Source organism: Nymphalis io, chromosome 28 (genome assembly GCF_905147045.1).
Source record: "Nymphalis io chromosome 28, ilAglIoxx1.1, whole genome shotgun sequence".
Lineage (NCBI taxonomy): Eukaryota > Metazoa > Arthropoda > Insecta > Lepidoptera > Nymphalidae > Nymphalis > Nymphalis io.
This window is the reverse complement of record NC_065915.1, coordinates 6,099,649-6,125,930: the sequence shown is the minus strand read 5'-3', so window position 1 is coordinate 6,125,930 and position 26,282 is coordinate 6,099,649. Positions and strand designations below refer to the sequence as shown.

The window sequence follows — 26,282 nt, the reverse complement described above, 5'->3', positions numbered from 1 at the left end:
AATTTGTCGATACATTTTCTCAATGTCAGCCGTAAGTAAAAACTTATATTGTCTGGCTCTAATTAGAATAGCAAATAGTGAATCTCGAATGTTTGGTCCTATCATTTGGATGTCATTTAATGAATATCCGGATGTGGTAGGCGCAGAGCCGTCAAAAACAACTCTTATTTTTGTAGATTCACTGGTTTCTTTGAATACTGCATGATGACACAAAAAATAAGATTGTACTGATATAAGCGAATAGTATGTTTTATAAAATGTTGCTCACAAGCCTTTTCGATTTTAGTAAGTATAGGTTTATGTGGAACCTCTTCAATACTCCAAAATTTTTGTAATAATTTTTGTATGCTTTCATCTTGTTGACTGATTATAACAGTATTATGACTTTGAATTTCCTTAGTTGTATGCAAATTGGTAGAAATAGCACCTGTAATTAGCCAGCCAAGTTTAGAACTTCTAAGTTTAATAAGACCTGGACCCAATGACTACTCTTCATTATTTAGAACATCCCAAAACAAGTCGGCACCAATGAGTACATCGATGGGCGATGGAATGTTGAAATTAGGATCGGCAAGTTTTAAATTCTTTGGTAGTTTTAAATTATCAAAATTAATAGGAGCAGCAGGAATCGAACCTGTTAACTCTTTAAGCACAAAACAAGCTAGCGTTACATAATATTTTTCGTGTATTGCACTAAGTTAAGCAATACAACTCTCTGTTATGTGGTTAGACGAGTTGTTTCCAATACCTATAACGCTAATTTTATTTATTTGGCTTGATTCGAGACTTAAATATTCTTTTATTTGTTTGCTGATAAATGATGATTGACTTCCACAATCAAGTAATGCACGAACTTGAACCTATTTATTTGTTTTTGGATTGCGTACTTTAATCAATGCGGTAGATAGTATCGCCTGAATTTTTGGCTGCATTGAGAAGTTTGCTACAGTATTAGTAGACGTAGCAGTTAAAGAAAACGAATTGGTATCGAGTTCTTTCGTTTGATGAAGCAATGTATTGTGTTTTTTCTTACAAGTACGACAAGGGCCTAGTTTACAAGTGTAAGTTTGATGTCCTCCCCTTAAACAATTCATGCATAGTTTTAATCTTTGAACATCAGAAACCTTTTCATCAAAATTCTTTCATATATTTTGTGATCTCTGTTGCAAATAACGCAAGATTTATAATTGTTACAATTATTTTGCAAAGATGTAAAAGATTTCGTATGAGCTCGTTCACTATTAAAATTAGGGCCTGTAGGCCGTGAAGAGCTACCTGATGCCTTTGGTCTATCTATTTTATTACGATATAATGTTTCTAGTATATCAGCACGATCTGTTAATAATTTATTAAATTGAGCTAGCGTAGGTACCTCATGCCGTTTGTGGTACCCTGCCGTAGCCCGGAGATTCTTAGCACCCCCATCGCACCGTTACCATGGCCGACTGCCCAAGATCGGGATGGTTGGCGTTCTATGGGGGAGGTTTTCGTCCAGCAGTGGACGGCTGTACCGTGGTCCACAAGAAAACGTAGGGATCGATCAGACTCGCGACTCAACTGATCAATTTTAAAAAGAGCATTTGAATGATGATTTACTAGCTGTCGTTTATTGTCATATCTCTCACATAGCAAGCGCCACGCATCATCATAGTTAGCCTCGGAAACCTCAATATTTGAAATAATGCGTGCGGAATCACCTTCTAAATATGATTTCAAATAATGAAATATATGAATAGGCCTATTAATTTATTAATTTATAATTGCGGTAATTTATATTCTGTTTCAAAATGATCGTGATGACATCGAGACAAGGAAGAGGTATTTTGCTCGTCTTTGTGACTGTTAGAATCAGTAATAATAGTTTGAGCAATCGCAATACATGTCGCACAATCTTGCTCAATAGCATCTCGCTCATTTATTTCCAATGCCAAATTATCTGAATTTAAAACATCCATTGAATCTTGCAACTGTTCGTATTGAATAGCTAATAAACGATTTTTTTCTAATTTAATTGATAATTCCTTTAATTGAATTGGAGATAAATCCTCCTTTATTGAAATTGAATCAATATAATTTTTAAATTTAGTAATACGACCTTTTATAGAAGAACGCTTAGTAAGTAATGTCTTTAGATCATACTTAAAATCACTGTCGCTAATCATTTTTTATCATCATCATCATCATATCAGCCTAAAGACGTCCACTGCTGGACAAAGGCCTCCCCAAAGGATTTTAAGTCGTAAATACGTGTCAAAACGTAGATACGACATGAGATGTTTTCACTTTGACCAAGTCATCGTTTTTTATATTAAATTAAAATAGTTATAATAATAATAAATCCGTATTAATAATTAAAATAATCGCTCACTTTCCTCAATTTGGTGTTAACTGGCTCGCGAATCACGAATCGCAATACCCGTTGCACGTACAAAATGGCCGCACAGCTTCGTCTCGATTAAGCTGAAATAGTCGGCAAAAAAACGTTAAACACATATACGTTTTCAATAATTATATATATTTATATATTTATACTTTAAAACAAAGAACGAAAATACTAATAGCTTAATAAATTATTTAAAATTTTATGTTCTCAATGTAGGTAGGTACGTAATATTTTCTCATATTTTAATTAATCGTGAATATATCATATTTACTAGTATATAAAAAACCAATGAGATTAAAGCACGTTTTATAATAAAATGATGTATATAGGTATAGGTAAATAGGTATTAGATGTAGGATTGGTTATAAAATTGGAAAATAGCTGGGCACTTAGCTTATTAATTAGATCGAAGCGTTGATTGTATTTACGCGCAGACTATTTCTGTAGTGTCCTTCTATCTTCAGAGATACAATCACTCTTCCAGCTGGGTTACTCTGGCCACGGATGATGCAATAGTTGGATCGAATAACCGCCGAAACATAATTGCGTATTTCTTATTTCTCGTTGATCGTTTCCGTAGATTGCAATTAATGTATTCGTTTTGTCACACGGTCTCCAAATGTATTCGTTTCGAGATTGTGGAAATCAAATAATTATTGTTTTCAAGATAGATTTATTGTTCATTGTCGTTACAAGAAAGATATTGAATAAGTATAATTTGTAGGTAGGTAAAAAGAAAATTATATGTAGACAAAGTAAAATAATGTTGCCATTCTAAAAACAATGTGCGCTTCAACAATATATTTATATATTTATATTTATTTAAAAAATAAAAATTGAGGTGATTAGTACACCTCCTTACCGCTTTATTTATTTATTTCATGTCCTTCACCCAAAGGTTGTCTGGAAGATTACCTTGGGGAGGGGGGCAAGATTTGTGGAGAGCTCCGTCGAGCACAGCACGGGAGGGGCCGCGGATGCGTTATATCAACACGATCCCGCAGCCTCTCCGATCCATGCTGAGGACGGCGATCACAGTGGTTTTAGTGGACAAGAATCCCACATAACACGGTCTCCCCCCTCCATGGGAGCCGGGTACCGTTCTGAAGGTTTACAATGCGTGTGAAAAAAGTTATCTGTATATATCAGGTAAAAAAATTAATAAAAAAGAAAAAAAATTAAAAAAAAGTTAGTAGTAGTAAAAGATATGTGTCGGCACTAATAGTGTGTACAAATAGTAGTTCCAGCATGTTAACTTTGCAGTATTGTTAACATTTCTGTGCCTCGAAATGTACGTAGCGCGTTCATTGTCTGCGCTCAAATTCTCTCCGGCCATATCAGCCATCTCCATATATGTCAGACAGAAAGTATCTATAAACTCTAAACAATATAAAACATAGGTCACAGGTTATTTATCAAATTCGTCTAAAATTTAGTGTTTTTAATTGATAACCTAGTAACTAACCTTAAACCGTCACGTTTTCTTTCACAATAATTCAAGATATAATATATTTTTCATCACATAACAATAGCTGATAATTTCTAATTTTCGTATAAATAACGCGCGTTCTTACGTTACAAACATTGTCAAGTGTGTAAACAAACAGTAAACATGTACAAGGCTGTGCTTCTCGTCTGCGCTCTGGCGCTCATGATCCAGGTAAATAGAATTATTAACCTACTTATGTGAATTATAAAAAAAATATTTTGATTTTTATTTAAGTTAAGATTTTTCACATAAATTATAATAATAACAATTTTCGTTTCAGTCTATTACTGGAGCATGCATTGGAGCTGGATTAGGTCTTGGACTCGCTGAACCTTTTGGTTACGCCGGCACTCTCGGTGCTCCTTGCGGAGCATACGGTGCTTACGGTGCCTACGGCGCATACGGACCTGGTGCCGTCGCTGCTTCCTCCGGAGGTGGTCTTGCAGTAACCAGCGCTTCCGCTTACCCAACTGGAGTATCCGTTCTCTCAGAAAACGTCATCGAAGGACCTCTCGCTGTAGCTGGTTCTCTGCCCTTCTTGGGTACTGTTGGTCTTGAAGGTGCTCTGCCAACCGCTGGTGTTGGTGCCGTCTCATATGGCTGTGGCAATGGAGAAGTTGCTATATTGGCTGAAGATGCTGCTCCTGGACTAGCTGGTCCATTCGGTTATGGTTACGGTGGCCTCGGCTACGATGGTTATGGCTACGGTGGCCTCGGCTACGATGGTTTTGGCTACGGTGGACTCGGTTATGGTGGTTACGGATATGGCGGCTTCGGCTACGGTGGACTCGGCTGCGATGGTTTTGGCTACGGTGGACTCGGCTACGACGGTTTCGGCTACGGACCGTTCCGTGGTGCTTATGGATTCGGTGCTGTCATCTAAAAACGGACACTTCCGATTTTAAATGATAAACATAATTCATTTTGGATAATGTTTTGCAACCGTATATATCTAACATAATAACACCAACTATTATTTTTTTTTTCAAATAGATAATAAAGAAATATGCTATTTTCGTAGATATTTTCAAAATTTTGTCGTCTCAATATCTTCAATAATAAAATATTTGTGATACTTTTCCTTGTTATACTTTAACAAACCAAAAACCAGTATAAATGGAGCCTGGTTAGACTTTCAAGAATCTTGGGATGGACGAAAGTTGATGAATTTTAAGTCAAACATTACAGGTCTAATAATATTTTTTATAAGAATTCAGCAAAATCCGGCCAGAATATGTTCTATTTGTATGTATATGTTATAGTGTATATATATACTTGTGGTAGAGCTTTGTGCAAGCTCGTCTGTGTAGGTACCACCCACTCATCAGATATTCTACCGCAAAACAGCAGTACTTGGTATTGTTGTGTTCCGGTTTGAAGGGCGAGTGAGCCAACGTAACGTTGGTAACGTCTTAGTTCCCAAAGTTGGTGGCACATTGGTGATATAAGCGACGGTTTGCATTTCTTACAATACCAATGTCTATGGACGTTGGTGACCACTTACCATAGGTTTGAGAAAATTACAATGATATTTTCTTTATTTTAGCTATTTCTTTTAGTTTTACCAAGAGTTTGAGTTTTACACTTAAAATGTAGAGTTTATGACAGTATAACTAATTGAGCTTCTGAGCTGAATCTTAACCGATGATCGTAGGTTCAAACCCGGGCAGGCATCACTGAATTTTCATGTGCTTAATTTTTATGTATAATTCATTTTCTGCTTGTTGGTGAAGAAAAACATCGTGAGGAAACTTGCATATGTACATTCACTGTAATTCTGCCCCATGTGTATTCTACCAAACCGCTGCTCTAATAGCAGCGTGGAGGAGTAAGCTCCAAACCTTTACCTCAAAAAAAAGAGAGGAGGCCTTAGCCTAGCAGTGGAACATTCACAGGCTGTTATTATAACAAATTATATATTGCATTAATATAACAAATTGACCAGACTATTATAATCGCACCAATACATGAGTAGAAGAATGCGCATAGTAGGTTAAAATTTTGATAAAAAAAATTGTAAATTATTGGCAAATTTAGAATTAACTACTGATATTTGAGCAAACTACATCTGAGGTATGAATATAACATTGAGTAAATCACAAACGAAACTGCTGCTTTCAGTCAAGTGATTAATTTTCATTTAATAATGAGTATTGATTCATAGTAAAAAATAAAAAAAATGTTAATGGTTTTATTACAAAAATAAAAAAATATAAATAATTTTTATATGAGAGCACCACAACCAGCATGAGCATAAGGTCCAGCACCGTAGCCGAGGGAACCGTAGCCAAGTGCATCAACAGCCAGAGGACCAACACCCAAGCCGAATGGTCCAACTATTCCAGCGGGAGCAATATCTTCAGCCACTATGGTGACGACTCCACTTCCACAGGCGTAATTGACAGCACCAGCACCAGCAGTTGGCAGAGCGCCTTCTAAAGCCACAGTTCCTAAGAACGGCAGAGCACCAGTGACTGCAAGAGCTCCTTCAACGGCGTTTTCAGATACAACCGATACTCCACTTGGTGGTATGGCAGATGCACTTGATACGCCGAGTCCACCGCCATTGGAAGCTGGGACGGCAGCAGCTTCATATGCACAGGGAGCTGCCAAGGGAGTAGCTGGCCAAGCAGCACCGTACGGAGCTGCCAGCTTAGGTCCAGTGCACTGTCCAGCGATAGACTGAAACAAATATCGGTAAAATAATTATTTAAAATTTTCACTTAATAATATTTTCATAATTATATGGCTATTGCCACCTACAGTCCGACAGATTAATCATATTATAAAATAAGTAAAGAAAACGTCAAAGAAAGAAAAAGTCTGTAAACGTTCCACTGCTAAGAAATCCTCTCATATGAAGGTGAAATGCTTATTCCATCACGCTTTCATATTTTCCTTCGTGTGTTGGTAAGTAAACATGTGGTGGATTTTCACTCAATACATACTTGCATAGCCGAGATGGCCCAGTGGTAAGAACGCGTGAATTTTAACCGATGATCGTGGGTTTAAACCCGGGCAAGCACCACTGAGTTTTCATGTGCTTAATTTGTGATTATAATTCATCTCGTGCTATACGGCGAAGTAAAACATTGTGAGGAAACCTGCATGTGTCTAATTTCACAGAAATTCTGCCACATGTGTATACCACCAACCCGCAATGGAGCAGCGTGGTGGAATAAGCTCCATACCTACTCCTCAAAAAGGGAGAGGAGGCCTTAGCCCAGCAGTGGTACATTCACAGGTTGTTACTGTACATGCTTGCATGCAACGTTTTCCATTACCACCGATTGCAAGTATTATAATACATAAATTAAGCATGTGTAAGCCAGTGGTGCTCGTGTGGGTTTGCCAGCAATCTTCGGTTAAGATTCAGGTGTTCTATTCACAGGGCGATCGGATCGATCAGATTGCGACAAACAATTCCCAAGGTAGACTTATAGTAGGGGTATTTTATAAGAGCAAACTCGAAACTCACCGCAGAAATCGGTCGTGAAATGTAAGAAAGTGGTATGCGACATTGACCATAATAATTATAACATTTCAAGAATGCACGCATCAAAATAGTATAGCACCATAAGTCAGCTGTCACCATTTCACGTAATGAGTAATGAAGTGAGGTCTTACAGAATAACACTACAGATCCAATTTTGAACAACATAAGAAATACAAAGATTCTTTACCTGGATCATGAACACTTGGGAGCAGACGAGGAGTACAGCTTTCATCATGTTATTAATTTAATAACTAACTTGATAATAACTGAACAAACAAATATATACCTTTTATGTGAATTAAAGAAACCGAAACTAGATGAAGTTGTGAAAAGAAACGTGACATTCGGATGATATGTGACAAGGTCAGTGTGTAATATATGTAATATTTAAGAAATACATAAATCTAATAGTACTTAATAATAATAATTAATAATAATAATAATTTATTTATTCAAGTAACAAAACTCATATACAAAATTACAAAAAAATAAACATTACATTCTTCTACTTATATAATTTACTGGTCCAGCTGAAACTTTATAACAGCGGTTTATAAATAAACAGTCTAGTCTGTTAGTAATCAAGCTTAGAATTTTGAAAAGCTGGCCCGCACTCTGTGAACCAAGAATGCACACTTTTTTCGCATTAATGCGTAAAAACAGTATATATTCGCTTCATGAAATGCAACCGAGGCAACCCCATCAGCAATCTAAAGGCGTTATTGTACTGGACATGTATATGATATATGATGTATGATTTTAATGTATAATTAGCCCACAAACTATATGTATAAAAAGAGGTACAATAAATGAAATAACACTTTTTTTTTTCAAATTAGCTCTTAAAATAAGGACGTTTTATTAATTTATAATAATAATGTATCTTTATTTATAATAATGTCCTTCAGACCGATTTCGGCCACGCCGGCCAATCTTAAGAGAGATTAGCCAATTACGCAGGAGATATTATAGTGCACAAGTATGTGCGCAAACACAAGTGCACTCTCTAACTCTCATAATCCGATGGGATGGCAATCTGACAAAACCGGAAAGAGTTCAGGCACAGGATAAACGGCTTAACGTGCTTTACGGGGCACGGGAACACACTTCCAACTTTCAGACTCCGGGCTGCTACTGAGAATTTTCTGACAGAAAAAACCCAATAAACTTTTATTAGCCTAACCTGGGAATTTAACCCAGGACAGGCCTGCGGCCTTACATCAAGCCACTAGACCAATGAGGCAGTTATCTTTATTCAGTAGATATTAAACGTGATAATGATATCAGGTCAATTCAATATCAAATGTTTATTTGTCATTACTTTTCCTGTGATTAAAAATGTATTCCTATGTCCATAATTTATTTTATTACAGCAAGAACTTAAATTGGTTTCGTAATACACGAACGTGTGTTACAACATTTCATGAAAAACATATAAAAACATCAACGATTCGTTTTATAACATTGTCTGACTTCCCGTTGAACAAATAAACCAACATGTCTACCTTCGCTTTCTTCCTCCTTTGCGTCCAAGCTTGCTTGGTTCAGGTAAAATATATAACTATTAACAAATTTTTTTTCTGTCTTAAGTTTTTTTTTATAGTTTAGGTAGGCGGACGAGCAAATGGGCCACCTGAAGTGGTCTCCACGCCCTCAGACATTGGCATTGTAAAAAATTTTAACCATCACTTACATCGCCAATGCATCACCAACCTTGGGAACTAAAATGTTATGTCCCCTGTGCCTGTAATTATGCTGACTCACTCACCCTTTAAACAGGAACACAACAATACCAAGTACTGCTACTTTACGGTAGAATAGAAGAATAGATGGTACCTACCCAGACGAGCTCGCACAAAGCACCAGTAAAAATTGTTATTTTAATTATTATTTTCTTTTTTTAGAATGTATACAGCCAGTGCCTATATGGTGGTATTGGACCAGGTATCGCCGGCCCAGCCCTAGCCTGTGAAGCCGGTCTTGCTGGCCCAGCCGCATTGGGCTGGGGTGCTGGCCTCGCTCCCGCTGCCATTGCCGCTTATCCCGGATGCGCTGCTTACGGTGGTGCTGGTGTCGGTGATGTAGGAGTAGCTGGTGAGATGGGCGTCGCTGGTACTACTCTGGTTGCCGGTCAGGTACCGATTCTAGGTGCTGTTGAGTTCGGAGGTATTGTGCCTGCCGCTGGAACTGTCTCCATTTCTGCTAGCTGCGGCTGTGACTGCAACGGTGCATACCTCTACTAAAACAAACACACATAATTATAATAAAAATAAAGAAAATATGTTATCAGATCCACTTCTTTTATTGATAGTCCATTTGCATTATTCTAAATGGAGTATTTTTATTACTAAAAAAAACAGCTTACAAAACCAAATATTGCAATTTTTTAAACAATGGTCATTAGACATTTACACCAATATTATAAACGCAAAAGTAACTCTGTCTCTTGGTTAGGCTTTCACGGCTAAACCACTCAAAATAATATAAATAATAATATCTTGGGACATTATTCACACACGGCCATCTGATCCCAAGCAGAGCTAAGCAGAGCTTATACTATGGAAACCAGATAACTGATATACTACATATACTACTTTTTTTTTGTAAATACATACTTATATAGATAATAAACAGACATGTTCATGCACACAAATGTCTGTCCTGGGTGGGAATCGAACCCACAACCTTCGACGTGAAAGGCAAGTATCTACCAACCACGCCAACAGGCCCGCCAAATTTATTTATTTATTTATTATATCAACACCAACAAGAAGTACACTATACAAATCAAGTGTCTCCTAAATTATAGGTGTTGCAAAATATATGAACATTTCGAGTTAACAAAAAATAATAATTTTAAAAATCAAAATATTTATAACAAATAGAAAACACAATACAGTCAAAATATTTATAACAATTAAATTATTATACAATTATCACTTGATTGGCATAAAATGAGTAAAATATAAATATCGGAGAACATTTAAATTTTTTGAATATTAATTATTTGATTAAAAGCAAACAAAATTAAGAGGTACACATAAAGAAAAAGATGTAAAAACAAACATTTTTACATTATTTTATACATTATTATTGAGAAAAAAAAAAGATATTCTTTTACGAAACTGATTCAAATTGACATTAAAAATATCAATTTTAAGAGCTTCGTTTGACACTTTTTATTGTTAATCATATTATTGAGCATTTTGGTCGAGTCCAAGTATGTATCGAGACGCTTATAAATAACTTTTTCGAGAATTTTGGAAAATACTGGTAATACTGATATTGGCCTGTAGTTACTAGGGTCAGATTTTGAACCAGACTTATAGATAGGAGTGATTTTGGCAATTTTTAGAGATACTGGGAATTCGCCCTTTTGTAATATTTATTTCATTTATGCAAGCTGTAAGACGATTTAGTATAAGAATTCTTAATGATTTGATAAGTTTACTGGTTATCCCGTCTAAGCCTGCACTAGAGTTAGAATCCAGATTGCGGATTATATGGTCAATTTCAATATGGTTGCATGGTTCAAAGGTGATAAGTTCTTTGGTTTCTTTCATGTGGGACAAACTAGGTGAATAATCAAGGTGAAATCTTTGTGGGATTTAATTTGCTAGATTCTAATCTAGGCTCTAGCCTATTGTAGAGAAGTATTGATTGAAAGCTCCGCAGACATCATGGGGGTCTGCGATTTGCTTAAATTGTATTATGAGTTTAAGGGTTGCGCAACTTTGTTCGATTTTGTTATTGGATAATTTATGTATCAATTTCCATGTTCTTCCAGGTTTGTTATTACACTTATTAAATTCCTTAAGATAGTAGGCATCTTTCGTATATTGGATCATTTTAGCTGTATCATCTTTTTGTTTTATAAAATCTTTCACTAGCTTTTTATCATATGGACTCTGTATGAGTTCATTCCACAAGCAGTTTCTTTGGTTGATTTTGGTGATTACATTCTTGTTGATCCAGTATTTCTGCGATGGGCTTAATATTTTTGTTTTTGTTATTTTACATCTTCTTATTGTTTCTTTAATATCTTTTTCTAGGCGTGTAAACTCCGAGTCTGATTTGTAAATTTTAAGTATCTTGGCTATTGTATGTAGTTTGGAGTAGTCGATAGCTTCATATTTAGAATGTATCTTGGGTGGAGGTTTGAACTTTTTTAACTCCAGATGAATTTGTTTGTGGTCAGACATCGAGGTGTTAATTAGTGCCATGTGGTAATAGTTGTTTTTTAAATTACTGCATATATGATCTATGATAGATTTCCTTGTTGTCGAGTGTCTGGTACAATAATACATCTTTACTTTGTTTAGTATTTCATATCCGGTATCATCGATATGTGTTTTATATTGTTTTTCTTCTTTTCCAGTCTTCAGAAGGTCTATATTGAAGTCACCAAAGACGATTGCTCTTCCTCTTTGTCGGAGTTGTGTCTCGTAGGTTTCAAGAAACGTCTTGTAGTTTGTACAGCCGGGATTATACACAAGCCCTATTTCTAGGGCCAGGGTTTCTATTCTTATCCATAAATAATTGTTTCCACCAATATATTGAGATTCAGAAAGAGTATGATTGAGATTATTATGAATAAGGATTGAGACTCCTCCTCCTTGTTTTTCTGTTCGATAGTTAAAGTAATGCGTGTAGTTTATAAGTTGAAGTTCCTGGGCTTGAGTTTCATTGTGTATCCAGGTTTCCGTTATTAAAATCACATGCGTCGTTGTTTTAATCGAACTCAAAATACACTTTAGTTTGTCTAGTTTGCCTTTCTTTCGGATACTTCGCGCGTTTAAGTATAAAAAGTTTAGTCTTGATTTATTTATCTGTAACTGTTCATATGAGTTAATTACTTGGTATTTATTTGTTGTGGTAGTTTTGTTAGTGAAGGTATTTATGGATTGGAGTTTTTTGAAGCTGTCTGTCTTATATTGGATACTCCTTTTACATATTTTATTGTAAGGTCAGATTCACCATTGGCTTGGCGAAGCTTGAGTTCTTCTTTGAGATGTTGCAGGTATTTATGTTGGGCAGGAATTTGGTTGGAAGTTATTTTTATATTTGTAGGCAGTTTTTTTTTATGTCGTAAGAGTTGTTTGACTATATCAAGAGAATTATAACATACTTTAACTTTGCGGTTTTTTCCTTCCTGGTACTTGCCAATACGGAATACATTTATAGGGTTACAAATATTAATTTCAATTAAGTTGGTAATTTCAATAACAGCGGCTTCGTCCTTTTCTGCCCGTAACTCAACGGGAAACGTAGTCTGTTCTGGCATTCCAATTATAATAATGTTCTTTTCTCGTTCACTGTGCTCCCGGAGTTCTCGAATCATGCGTTCATCCATATAGGGTTGATTGCTGGACTGATCCGGTTGGGAGCCGCCACCTGTAGGTGTAGTAGGTGAGCAATGTGGCGGGGAGCGTACAACACTCATTATTTTACTCACGCTAAAATTAGCTGCGTTGAAACACACTGCGGGCTTAAAACAGTAGCTTCTTCAGGTAAGAGTTTATAGACTCGCAATGTATCGTGTGGCTGAGACACTGAATAGTTGATTCTAATTACGTCACGATGTAAGTAGTGCAAAAAATCGCAGCGGTCTTTTTTCCGCAGGCGTGAGGTACGCCAGTATACCAATACCTCGTATTGAAATATAGTGATCCGACTATTGTAGCACACCTTTTTAGAATTTATTTATAGTAACATACGACTTTATTTTAACTGTTACTGATTCTCATCATCTGTAATGTGTTCGAACGACGTTTTCTTTCTTCTTTTTTTCGACAGAAAAAAAACATCTCCGGATCTGTGGCCTTAAATCTAGCCACTAGACCAATGAGAAAGTCTATACCAAATTACCAATGAAGATAAAGATGAGCTAAATATGATAATTCTTTAAAACGCTCTTTCATAAAAACGCTTTTATATAAATTGTCGCTTACATATATATAGCCCATATGTTATAAAGGTTGTTTTGAGAATTAAAAAAAAATACAATTCGCTTATTTTTTATATTCTTGTATAATGTGATATAAGTACGTTGAAAATATTAAAGCTTTTATATTATTATATTTTATATGTGAGCACCGCAACCGCAACCAGCGCGAGCGTAAGGTCCAGCGAGAGGTCCGACACCGTAGCCGAGGGGACCGTAGCCGAGAGCATCAACAGCCAGAGGACCAACACCCAAGCCAAGTGGACCAGCTATTCCAGCGGGGGCAATATCCTCAGCCACTATGGTGACGACTCCACTACCACAGGCGTAATTGACAGCACCAGCACCAGCAGTCGGCAGAGCACCTTCTAAAGCCACAGTTCCTAAGAACGGCAGAGCACCGGTCACTGCGAGAGCTCCTTCAATGGCGTTTTCAGATAAAACTGATACTCCACTTGGTGGTATGGCAGATGCACTTAATACGTCGAGTCCACCGCCGTTCGAAGCTGGGACGGCAGCAGCTTCAAATGCACAGGGAGCTGCCAAGGGAGCAGCTGCCCAAGCAGTACCGCATGGAGCGGCCAGTCTGGGTCCAATACACTGTCCAGCGATAGACTGAAATAGAATACAACAATAACATGGAATAATTTCAGTATAATAATGCATTCTAATAAATGTATTGGATTGCGACTTGAAAACATTTTATCGATAAGATAACAGTTTTCGACTTAAATTTTAATAAAAAACTTACTTTGTAATTTAATAAAACAAAGTCAAAGATTTTTTTTAAAATATTAATCTTAAAATTTTCACTAAATTATTGATAGTCAAAAAAGTACTAAAAAACTGAAGCTTATTTTCTAGTGGTAGGGCTCTGTGTAAGCTCGTCTAAGTAGGTACCACCCACTCATCAGATATTCTACCGTAAAACAGCAGTACTTGATATTGTTGTCTTCCGGTTTGAAGGGTGAGAGAGCCAACAAGGGACATAACATCTTAGTTTCCAAGATTGGTGACGCATTAACGATGTAAGTGACGGTAAACATTTCTTACAATGCCAATGTCTATTGGCGTTGGTGGTTATCATCAGGTGGCCCATAAGCGCGTCCGACTACCTATTCAATGATAAAAAAAACAATTCCTTACCTGGATCAAAAGCGCTTGAGCGCAAACGAAGAATACAGCCTTAATCATGTTACTTGCTTAATAACTGCCTTGGTTATAATTCAAATAGGTAAATAGCTGCTTTTTATATAAATTGAATATATAGAAACTAGTAATAGTTGCGAAAAGGAACGTGACAATCTGTGATTGTTTAATAGGCCAATATGTAATATTTAAAGTTACATAGATTTATTAACTTACAAAATCAACTAATCCATGGCGTCATTATTTTCAAAATTCACTAAAGCTTGCTACGAATATTGATATGACAACATTTTTCTAAATATTCAAATATTTAATCATTTCATACTTTTGTTATAAAAATAAAATTAAAATAAATGGCGTAATGGGCACGTTCTTGCCTATTATGAAATTGATGTATGAAAATAGTATAAAAACATAAGCAATTAATTTAAAATTATTGTCTGACTCCTCTCGTCGAACAAACGATCCATTATGTCCACCTTCGCTGTCCTCCTCCTCTGCGTCCAAGCTTGCTTGGTTCAGGTAAAATATTAATTCAATATTTGAATAAGATTCAATTACATTAACTGTTTAAATCATGACCGCGTGTAGCGGTGGCAATGATACTGCTCAATCGCAATTTGACTATGGGCGAAAAACCAAACCTAAGTCCAGTTCTCTTGTTACCGATGGAAGCAATAAGAAGGGTGTTATATATTTATATACATATATATAATTGTATATAAGACAGATACTCGCTTCGTTTATTCGCTTCAAATTTAATATTGTTGGGCAGATATCAGATGTGTCAATGAATGTAGCGTATTAAATACTTTGTCTTTTTTCAGAATGTATACAGCCAATGCCTAAATGGTGGTATTGGACTAGGTATCGCCGGCCCAGCCCTAGCCTGTGAAGCCGGTCTTGCTGGCCCGGCCGCACTGGGCTGGGGTGCCGGCCTCGCTCCCGCTGCCATTGCCGCTTATCCCGGATGCGCTGCTTACGGTGGTGCTGGTGTCGGTGATGTAGCTGTAGCTGGTGAGATGGGCGTCGCTGGTACCACCCTGGTTGCCGGTCAAGTGCCAATTTTAGGTGCTGTTGAGTTCGGAGGTATTGTGCCAGCTGCTGGAGCTGTCTCCATTACTGGTAGCTGCGGATGTGGCTGCAATGGCGCTTACCTTTACTAAAAAGATATGATAATGATAACTGGCATATAATTGAATAAATATTATATTAATATCGTACCACTATTTTTATTTACCAAGGAATTTTTGTATGGAATAAATATCGTGTGCCCAAAACGCTCAGAAGTAAAATGTTTGATGTAGTATAAACTAAAATATTGCAAACTAGTTTTCGCTCGTGATATAGGGGAGGAGGGTAGGTTTTAATAAAAAAGTAGCCTGTGTCCTACCTTGGGTTCAAGGTTGCTCCATACCAAATTTTATCAAAATCTGTTCAGTGGTTTAGCCGTGAAAGCGTAACAGACAGACAGAGTTACATTCGCATCTATAATATTAGTTTTGATTGTATTGTTTATTCGTAGTGTGCTATTTATATGACGACAAAGAAATAATATCACGTGACCCGACGACAAAATTTAAATAAACTTTAAAATACATCAAAATTGTAATCTCGAGAAAAACGATTTCTCGATGACTCTAATGTATATTAAAAAAAAACACGTATTATATAAGTTATTATTATTGTATAAGTATATAAGAGGGCCAAAAATCGATCCTTCTAAGACTACCACATTTTATATGCTCATCTTCATTTTTTTTTAATGGCGTCATAATTTATTTGAAATTGTCTATTTTTTTAATTAAAAAACTTTTTCTAAAGATTGAGGTACGTATAGCCTATTCCAACCACAAGTGGAGTAAAGACAAATAAACACTGGTCGTAGGGCTTTGTGCAAGCTCGTCTGGGTAGGTACCACCCACTCATCAGATATTCTACCGCAAAACAGCAGTACTTGGTATTGTTGTGTCCCGTTTTGAAGGGTGAGAGAGCCAGTGTAATTACAGTCACAAGGGACATAAAATCTTAGCTCCCAAGGTTGATGGCGCATTGGTGATGTAAGCGATGGTTAACATTTCTTACAATGCCAATGTCTATGGGCGTTGGTGATCCACTTACCATCAGGTGACCCATATGCTCGTCCGCCTTCCTATTCTATAGAAAAAAAAACAACTTTGATATTGAATTGACGCGATATCATTGGTCGATATCTTGAATAGTCTATGATATTCACTATGGACTCGCGAAATAATGGCGTTTTTTAATGTCCGATGTTGCGAAGCTGTAGTCGCTACATTGGAAGTTAAATTAAAGTGTTAATAGCTAGTAAGTCGAATCGTGTTGTATTATAAACAAAGGTAAATTAATCAAGAACTCTTTGTAGCGCATAATAAAGCAGAACCAATAATAAATAATAATAGAATAATCGGATCGAATATGTAAATCTAGGTTTATTTGACGGGCCGGTTGGCGTGGTTGGTAGATACTTTCACGCCGAGGGTTATTTGTTCATTCTGAGGACAGACATTTGTGTGCATGAACATGTATGTTTATCCTGAGTCTGGGTGTAATTATCTATGTGTGTATTTACAAAACAAAAGTAGTATATGTAGTATATCAGTTGTCTGGTTTCCATAGTACATGTTCTGCTTAGCTTGGGATCAGATGGTCGTGTGTGAATAATGTCCCAGGATATTATTATTATTATTATCTTCGATTGGAATAGGGTATATAAATGCAAATCTTTCACACCACGCTTTACTAAAGTCTCATAGTATACCTAAGAAAACAGCAGAACAATATTTTCTGCATTCAAATATTTCATTATGTAAATAAAGTATTTTTATATGTGTAACAATTAAATAGAAAATTAAATAGATTATTTTATACATTGTGATATTTTAATTACGAAAAAATCAAATGTTTAATTGATATCCCTTGGCCGCTGTGAAGCTACGTAGTGCCGTTTCGTAAGAACTCACTTCACTATGAAATATTGAAAACCTTTCTTATCGTGATACGCTATTTTGTTGCGTGTATCCTCTAAATGCTATGTTTATTAAGATCATTGTCGCATATCATATTTTGACATTGCATAAGCGTATTGCACGGTTATTTTCGAGTTTGTTTTGCAAAATAGCAATAATTTTATTAATTGTAATAGCATTATTACTGTAAGATTATTTAGGCATTTTGATGTTTAAGCTTCTTAGCGGGCGGTACACTTTGGGGGCTTCACTTCGAGCGTCAGATGACGTCAGTATAACATCAGTATGGGAGCTCACATGCTGACAATTGAAAAAAAGAATTGATTTGACCTTGGCACTCGCACCTTTTTTTTTTATTTGTCCTAGCTTATGTTTGTTAACCTGGAATGTATTAACCCCAGTATGTATTTCAGCTCCATGTTTGGAATATATAAATATATTGCTTTAGTTTTGAAGCAATTTCAGATAAGCATAATAATAATGTCCTCCAGACCGATTTCGGCCACGGCGGCCAATCTCAAGAGAGATTAGCCAACTACGCAAGATATATTATAGTGCTCAATAAACACAATAAACTATTCCCTAACTCTCATAATCCAATGGAACGGCAATCCGACACGACCGGGTACTTCCCGAGGCACGGGAGTGTACACACTTCCAACTTCAGACTCCGGGCTGTTACTGAAAATTTTCTGACAGAAAAACCCAATAAATTTTTATTGGCTCGACCTGGGAATTGAATCCATATAAGGATAACATTGTAAGGTTCTAATTAAAATCTAAATTTAATATTCTTAAGTCATTTTCAGCCTTACTTATGAATGTTTTTTATCGGGACATTAGTTAAACAGTGCGGTGTCTTCTTCTTTCGAATGTCAAATCAATATTTATAATATAATGTATAATGTATAATCAATATTTATAATAGTTTAAATTTTACAATTAAATGCGTGATATATATTTTTTAAATTATACACATTTATTATCATAAATTGTAATATAATTGTCAATTAAATATAGTTTTATTTTTATTCGATTAATCGTGTCGTCTATTGAAATTAAAAATAGGAACAAAACATGTACGTTCTAAAATCTTCGGTGCTTTAAAATAACATTGTCTATGCAGCGGTATGGAATGGGGGAGCGGATGGTGTGGTTCACGCCGAGCGGCACTTTGTTTTTTTTTTACCTATATGTACCTATATGGTGTTGATCACGTGGGGCAATTCGTTGTCGGAGCCGTTATCAGACATGTTGTAGGCGCAAAGTAAAAGTTCAGTCTCGTACAACTGTTGTTTATTTGTTCGCTTACAATCGATAATCACAAAATAAAAATAAACCACGCCGATTAAAGTGGTTGGAAACGCAGAAAGTTCGATACAAGAAGACGACCGTTCGCCCCGGAATTCCTTTCCCAAGTTCCCAGCTCGAGAGCGTTCAGCAAACCTTAAGTGTCCGATGTCAAATCATTAACAACTCATTATTCATTAACTGTCAAGTGGGCAGTCTGAATTCCTGTATCGACCTTACTCAAGCGTACTACTTGACGTTTCCGAGAACCACTTATAGACGGCGTTGTACTTGTATTATGGCGTCTTAAATTAGAGCGTCTTATCTTTGATTCTGCGACATATATATGTTTTTCATATGTCAACAAATTCACGTAATTTTCACGTATCCGATTAGTGTTATTCAATAAGAGTAACTACTCTTTTTACAATGCCTCAAATCAATTGTAAAAATAAGACGGCGGCAGAGTTAGCACGCGGACCGGGTGCTAATGATCTATGCGCTGTCACTGTGTATATGACTGTCAAAACATTCTTCCAAAGGTAATTTATCATTTACTTTTTAAGAAGTACATTTTAGCACTTTACGTATGGCTTAAGACATTTATTACTAAAAAAAAATACAATTTGCTTAATATGAGAAATACACGTTAATCATATAAGTAAATACAAAAATTATGGAACAAGTGGGTATTAGTAATTTCTTAAACTTGTTATAATTTAACATTGTTGTGCGGAAAAGGAAAAAAGTAAGGCCACTATTACAAATCGTTTACATGGCAAGTCTACGACTATTACATATTTATTTTTATTTATTTATATTGTAAATACTACAAAATAGTTTCACCTGATATATACACATTTTGTATATAGGTAATTTGTTATATAGTTCTGCCTCTTCGTACAGTATATTTTTTCTTCCGTAGTTAGTTCGGGGCGGTATTAAGTAAATATTGTTCTTACGTCTAGTTATACGTCTTTGTGTTTTTCCTTTTCTTGTAAGTGTTAATTTGGATTGAATATTTTTATATAATAATTTATGTATTAATATGCATGTTTTATATTTATATATTTGTGATAGTGTCACGTTTCAATTTGCTTTAAGTGTGTTTTAGCTGCAGTAACCCATACTTCTATTAGGTATTCTAGATGGAGTTTTACCATAGAGTTATTATGTATCTAACAGATGTCGGTAAACATCGAACTATCTTCTAGAAGCGCTCCCATGACAGAGCATAATTTAGATTTTAGTTTATACTTAGTATGTATTTGCTTATGCATGATACGATAGCATAGCATAATATTTATTAAAAAGCTCTATTTGAACTGTAATATAAATATAAATAAAATATGGTACGGGTGTTATTTGGTACAATCAATTTTATTTTTAAGTTTGTTAAAGAAATCGTTGCTATGTTGTAACTTAGCACCCTTGCTATGTACCTGACGACGATATAAGGCCTCAAATCCCGAGGTCATGACTGCAAGCCCCAGGCCGTGGCCCGTCAGTCTTGTATCAGTCCTGAGTCTGGAAGTTGGAAGTGTGTATACTCCCGTGGCATTATGTAATCATATTAGATTAAGTCGAATGTTAAGTAACTAATTTAGAATCAATTTATGACTAAATTGTTGAAGCAGCTTCCAAAGATACTAAATAAAGATCTGTCACCATCTCACTGTAACAAATAAATAGCTAACCGCTTTTATTTTGGAGTTGCTGCAAAAACCTGGGTATATAGAACTCACTGGTATCCAGTAATAACCAATTACAGTATTTGTTCAAAGTATTACTATTTCGTTCCAAAGTAAATGAGGTCCATTGTACCTTGGATAACTTGTCCATTTTTTTCTAATGCATTTTGTATCTAGATTTATCATTTGTTACCAGATTTTATACGTGCAATATTTTGGTAAATAGCTGATATTTCAATTTACACATATTTGTTAAGTCTAATGAAATATTTATACGAATATGTTAAAAACTGACCTAGTTACAAATGGTTACCATATGTGACATTTTATATATACAGTCTATAATAATATATCATATAGAACTATATTAATATTATATTGCCATAGAAACATAAGGAATAATAAAATAATAAAATAGGCTTAATATTTTATGTCAACCAAGCAAATTGGGACACAAATAAAAATATATAATTACTCTAAAATCACTTTATTTTCGTTTAAAAATGAAATCTTATATGATTAAAGGACCGTTGCATCCACAGCCGCAGCTACCAGAAATGGAGACAGTTCCAGCGGCTGGCACAATACCTCCGAACTCAACGGCACCTAGAATCGGCACCTGACCGGCGACTGCAGTGGTACCAGCGACGCCCATCTCCCCAGCCACACCTACATCACCAACACCAGCACCACCGTAAGCAGCGCATCCGGGATAAGCGGCAATGGCAGCGGGAGCGAGGCCAGCACCCCAGCCCAGTGCGGCGTGGCCAGCAAGACCGGCTTCACAGGCTAGGGCTGGGCCGGCGAATCCTGGTCCAATGCCACCATTTAGGCACTGGCTGTAGACATTCTAAATAAAACAAAAGAAAAAATAGGACATTAATCATTATAGTTAAAAAAAATACTTTAAATGCCAGTTCTTTTTTCTACTAGCCATTTCATCGTTATATTTACTGCATCGTTAGATTGGTGACCAACTTATAGTACGAGTAGCAGACGTCGAGGTACTGGTTTCAAACCAAGACTTGAGACAGTAAAGAGTTATCGAGCTTTTCTTTTCTGTGTGTATGTTTGCGAACACACTTGTGTACTAAAATAGATCCTTTTTTATATAGGAACTAAGATGTTATATCCCTTGTGCCTGTAATTACACTGGCTCACTCACCCTTCAAGCCGGAACACAACAATACCAAGTACTGCTGTTTTGCGGAAGAATATCTGATGAGTGGGTGGTACCTACCCAGACGGGCTTGCACAAAGTCCTACCACCAGTAAATCCTGCGCAATCTGTCTTGAGATTGGCCGGTGTGGCCGAAATCGGTCAGACATCATATCACGTTTTCAGGATAAACACATGGCAGGGTTCCTCCGATGTTATTTATCACAAGCAGGAAAACAAACGCAAATAAAATTAAGCACATGAAATCTCGGAGATGCTTGCCTAGGTTATGACTCGCTATCTTTGCTTAACGTGTTCTACCAACTGGTCCAAATGGTACCAATTGATAAAGAATATATGTCAAAACCAAGCTTAGTTTACGAAAAGAACTAACTAGAAAATAAATACTCATTAACATGTGCCATACTAGTAATAAATTAGGTTCAATATTTTACCTGAACCAAGCAAGCTTGGACGCAGATGAGGAGGAAACCGAAGGAGTACATGGTAATTAGTTATTTGAGACGATCGTAAGACAATATTCATTAGTTACTCGCCGCAGCTTTTATACGTCTGTATAATAATTTTGCAATTTTTGTAAACGTGCCTTTCATTGTGACATCAGTTACAGTATTGACCCAATATAAGATTTAGGATTTTATAATTATGAGTGACATAATTTTAAAAATAGAAGCGTATTTTTGTAATACTGTTGATTGATTTGCTGATTTTGTAGATGTATGATCTCTGTGATAAGAATATTTTGTTTTTTTTTTTCTTAAGTTTATGTATACAATTTTGTTCTGTTACATTGGTTATGTTGCTCACATACATGCCGCCATTTTAGGCAGTGTTTCAAAAATACTTTTACAATGCGATTTTTCTTTTAGTGTATTTCTGTTATTGTAATTAGCACTACATAAATTGTTCTGTAATTCTAAAATATAGGTTACTAGATATCTTTTCTAGGTAAATGAAAGTAGTCTGTGTCCTTTTGGCGTGTAGGCTATCACGTAGGGGTCACTCACCACTTTGGCGTGTAGGCTATCACGTAGGGGTCACTCACCACTTTGGCGTGTAGGCTATCTTGAGATATTGAGGTATATAATATTCAGAGACGGGTCCAGGTATGAGGCTAGGCAATACTCAAAGACCGAAGGAATAATATATTTTTATTTACGACACATCACAATTGTTTGAGTACCCTGTACTGACTGATTGATTAATGTATTATAATAATCTAATAATAAATTGTTATGATTTCGTCATGCCAAATATGGAGTACAACTAAAAAGGCGATGTGCTGACGGCACATCCTTCCTTAAGTTTTAAGCTCGGTTCATACCAAATTGCATCGAAATCGGTTTAGTGGTTTATCTGTTACGTCTTATTAGACATATCAAGTTTTTTGGCATTTATAGTATTAATGTAGATGAAGCAGCACATCCTGATGGCTTAAAACTCCCAAGTCGGGCCAGTATAAACTTTTTTAATTTTTTCTGTCAGGAATTTCTTTATAGCAAACAGGTGTTTCGAAAATTTCAGTGTTTGCATCCCATGTCCCAGAAAGCGTGTTAATCCGTTACACAAGCGTAACCTTGACTTAGGTTTGCGAATTGCCATTACATCGGATTATGAGAGTAAGGGAAATAGAGAGTGCATCTGTGTTTGTGCATACACTTACTTGTTATTGGTGGTAGATTTGTGCAAGCTCGTCTGGGTGGGTACCACATTCTCATCAGATATTCTACCGCAAAACAGCAGTGCTTTAGTGGTATTGTTGTGTTCCGGTTTGAAAAGTGAGTGAGCCAGTGTAATTACAGGCACAATATCTTTGTTCCCGAGGTTGGTGGCGCATTGGTGATGAAAGCGATGGTTAACATTTCTTAAAACGTCAATGTCTATGGGCGTTGGTGACCACCTACCATCAGGTGGCCCATATGCTCGTCCGCCTTTATATTCTATAAAAAAACCCTTGTACACTATATTACTCAGTGGTAGGGCTTTGTTAATGACCGGCTGAATATGTACCACCCACTCATCACATATTCTAGCGCTAAACCGCAATACATAGTATTGTTGCGTTCCGGCTTGAAAGGTGAGTGACCCAATGTACAGGCACAAGGGACATAATAACTTCGTTCCGATGGTTGGTGGCACATTGGCAATCTAAGGAATGGTTAATATTCGTTACAGCGCCAATGTCTATGGGAAGTGGCAACCACTTAACATCAGGTGACCTATTTGCCGCTTACCAATACTATATGTCCTGCGTAGTTGTCCACCCGCTTTTGAGAAGAGCCACAGTAACCAAAATCAGTCAGGAAGATTTCATCATCATAATCACAAGCTTCAAGTTTGAGCTAGGTAACTATGTTAAGTTGAGGTCGGCAATTCTTATCTTGGACAAATTCCCTTGATATACTTTGGCTCCCCATTTGTTGAGTAAAGCCTTTGTGAAAAAAATAATAATTAACACATTTAAATATTTTGTCATACATAAAAAACGTAACATCATCAAGTTATTACAAATAATACGAAATTATGTCAAACATGTCTAATAGTGTTCTATCAACCAACTAATCATATGTCACGTTTCCTTTCACAACTTATTATTACATTTAATTATTTATAATTAGTATAAAAGGCTGAATTATATTCATAAATACATTCCCAACTTTAAACTCAAACAGTAAACATGTACAAGGCTGTGCTTCTGGTCTGCGCTCAGGCGCTCATGATCCAGGTATATTATATAATATTAATAACATTATTAACGCCAAAATTAAGATTATATTCTTTATTATATAGTATTAAGTTAATATTCTAATATAAGCAAAGGTGCTGTAAGAAATATTAACCGTTCCTTAAATCGCCAATACACCACTAATTTTGGGAACTACAATGTTTTGACACTTGATTTGCTTGTAATTACACTGGCTTACTCAGAATATGTGATGAATAGGTGGCATCTACCGAGACGGGCTTGCAGAAAGCTCTATCGCCAAGTAGGTGCTGATTTACTATGGATTTAAATCATGAATCTAGAATATTCTGGGAAATCATTAGATTACGTAGAAAGATGAAATTAAGAAAACATACTTCATAGCTATCATAAGAATTACTCTATTTATTATATAATAGCAGTTATTTAAAAATATGCCTCGTTTCAGTCAATCGCTACTCAGTGCATTGGCGCTGGATTTGCTGGAGCTCCCTGGGCAGCAGGAGCACCCTGCGCCGCAGCTGCTCCTTTAGCAGTAACTGCCGGACCCTGCGGTGCTTATGGACCAGCTGCATTTGCTGCTTCTAATGGAGGCGGCTTTGGAGTATCAAGCGCTTCTCCCATCGCAGCAACCGGTGTATCTGTTTTATCCGAAAACGCCATTGAAGGAGCCCTCGCGGTTAACGGCGTTCTACCGTTCTTAGGAACGGTGGCTTTAGAAGGTGTCCTGCCAACTGCCGGTGCTGGTGCCGTCTCATACGGTTGTGGCAACGGAGAAGTGGCTATTGTTGCAGAAGACATCGCCCCAATTGGTATTGCAGGTCCACTTGGCTATGCTGCTGATGCTTACGGCTACGGTCCTCTTGGCTACGGGGTCGGTCCACTGGCTGGACCTTACTCTCGTGCTGGTTGTGGTTGTGGTGCCCTCTTATAGATATAAATACTAAAGAAATTTGTTTTTTTATATATATATGTATATATATAAAAAGAATTGTTAATAGTTATTACAACTCAATTTATTAGTTACCTATAAAAAACATTATGTTGAAATTTGAAATAGTTTTATCTCTACAAATAAATAAAATGAAATATCTGTCAGTCTTTTTATTTAATATGCCTTATATGAGTTATCAAAATACAAATAAACAAAACAATATTTTGTGTCTGTGATTCAAGTGAGCAATATGTATGTTAAAATTGATTTTGAAGGATTTTTGCCACAAACTGAATTCCACGCAGGGAAAACCGCGGGTTATGCTAGTTTGATTTATATTTTAACGAGGTTCAATCGCCAGTTCTTACAAGTTCTAAATAATAAAAAAATTATTATAATTCCGTGATATATTTATAATTTCGTAAAAAAGTCATTCTCAACATTGTACAGTAACAGCCTGTTAATGTCCCACTGCTGGGCTAAGGCCTCCTCTCCCTTTTGAGAAGAAGATTTGGAGCTTATTCCACCACGCTGCTCCAATGTGTGTTGGTAGAATACACATGTGGCATAATTTCAATGAAATTAGACACATGCAGATTTCACACACACATGAAAATTCAGTGGTGCTTGCCCGGGTTTGAACCCACGATCGTCGCTTAAGATTCACGCGTTCTAGCCACTAGGCCATCTTGGCTTTTTTTCGGCAGGGTGTCCTGCTCTCCTCGGTAAGTCGTAATGATGTAGGTACGTCATGAAGTGAATTCGACTTTGACCAAATCTCGACATTAGGCTAGCAAATAAATAATAATCTCAAATAACTTAGATTATTTGAAAATTTTATTAAATTATTTATTTAAATTTTTACCTAAAAACCTCTGCATTGCGATAATATAAAATTAAAAGACTAGATAATAAATATAAATAAATAAATATCCTGGGATTTTGGAATTGAATGGAATTCACACACAGCCATCTGATCCCAAATTAAGCAGAGCTCGTACTATGGAAACCGGACAACTGATATATTACTTA

General features: G+C 36.2%; 6 protein-coding genes across 6 annotated transcripts; 4 read left to right on the top strand and 2 right to left on the bottom strand.

Annotated features, from left to right (window-relative positions):
- Positions 1-3,982: 3,982 nt before the first annotated feature.
- On the top strand, positions 3,983-4,781 carry LOC126779213 (chorion class B protein L12-like). The gene is made up of 2 exons (XM_050503131.1): positions 3,983-4,043; positions 4,153-4,781. The coding sequence occupies exons 1-2, from the start codon at positions 3,996-3,998 to the stop codon at positions 4,753-4,755; spliced, it is 651 nt and encodes a 216-aa protein (XP_050359088.1). The 5' UTR covers positions 3,983-3,995; the 3' UTR covers positions 4,756-4,781.
- Positions 4,782-6,095: 1,314 nt separating this feature from the next.
- On the bottom strand, positions 6,096-7,603 carry LOC126779033 (chorion class B protein PC10-like). Its single transcript, XM_050502782.1, has 2 exons — positions 7,556-7,603; positions 6,096-6,554 (listed from the first exon to the last, which is right to left on the bottom strand). Exons 1-2 carry the CDS (start codon positions 7,601-7,603, stop codon positions 6,096-6,098), a joined length of 507 nt encoding a protein of 168 aa, XP_050358739.1.
- A 1,231-nt stretch (positions 7,604-8,834) lies between these two features.
- On the top strand, positions 8,835-9,611 carry LOC126779249 (chorion class CA protein ERA.1-like). The gene is made up of 2 exons (XM_050503178.1): positions 8,835-8,916; positions 9,273-9,611. The coding sequence occupies exons 1-2, from the start codon at positions 8,866-8,868 to the stop codon at positions 9,609-9,611; spliced, it is 390 nt and encodes a 129-aa protein (XP_050359135.1). The 5' UTR covers positions 8,835-8,865.
- A 3,789-nt stretch (positions 9,612-13,400) lies between these two features.
- On the bottom strand, positions 13,401-14,512 carry LOC126779230 (chorion class B protein PC10-like). The gene is made up of 2 exons (XM_050503156.1): positions 14,459-14,512; positions 13,401-13,927 (listed from the first exon to the last, which is right to left on the bottom strand). Exons 1-2 carry the CDS (start codon positions 14,504-14,506, stop codon positions 13,451-13,453), a joined length of 525 nt encoding a protein of 174 aa, XP_050359113.1. The 5' UTR covers positions 14,507-14,512; the 3' UTR covers positions 13,401-13,450.
- Positions 14,513-14,911: 399 nt separating this feature from the next.
- LOC126779250 (chorion class CA protein ERA.1-like) lies at positions 14,912-15,627 on the top strand. Its single transcript, XM_050503180.1, has 2 exons — positions 14,912-14,983; positions 15,289-15,627. Exons 1-2 carry the CDS (start codon positions 14,933-14,935, stop codon positions 15,625-15,627), a joined length of 390 nt encoding a protein of 129 aa, XP_050359137.1. The 5' UTR covers positions 14,912-14,932.
- An 8,621-nt stretch (positions 15,628-24,248) lies between these two features.
- On the top strand, positions 24,249-25,270 carry LOC126779223 (chorion class B protein PC10-like). Its single transcript, XM_050503146.1, has 2 exons — positions 24,249-24,337; positions 24,765-25,270. Exons 1-2 carry the CDS (start codon positions 24,290-24,292, stop codon positions 25,248-25,250), a joined length of 534 nt encoding a protein of 177 aa, XP_050359103.1. The 5' UTR covers positions 24,249-24,289; the 3' UTR covers positions 25,251-25,270.
- Positions 25,271-26,282: the final 1,012 nt, after the last annotated feature.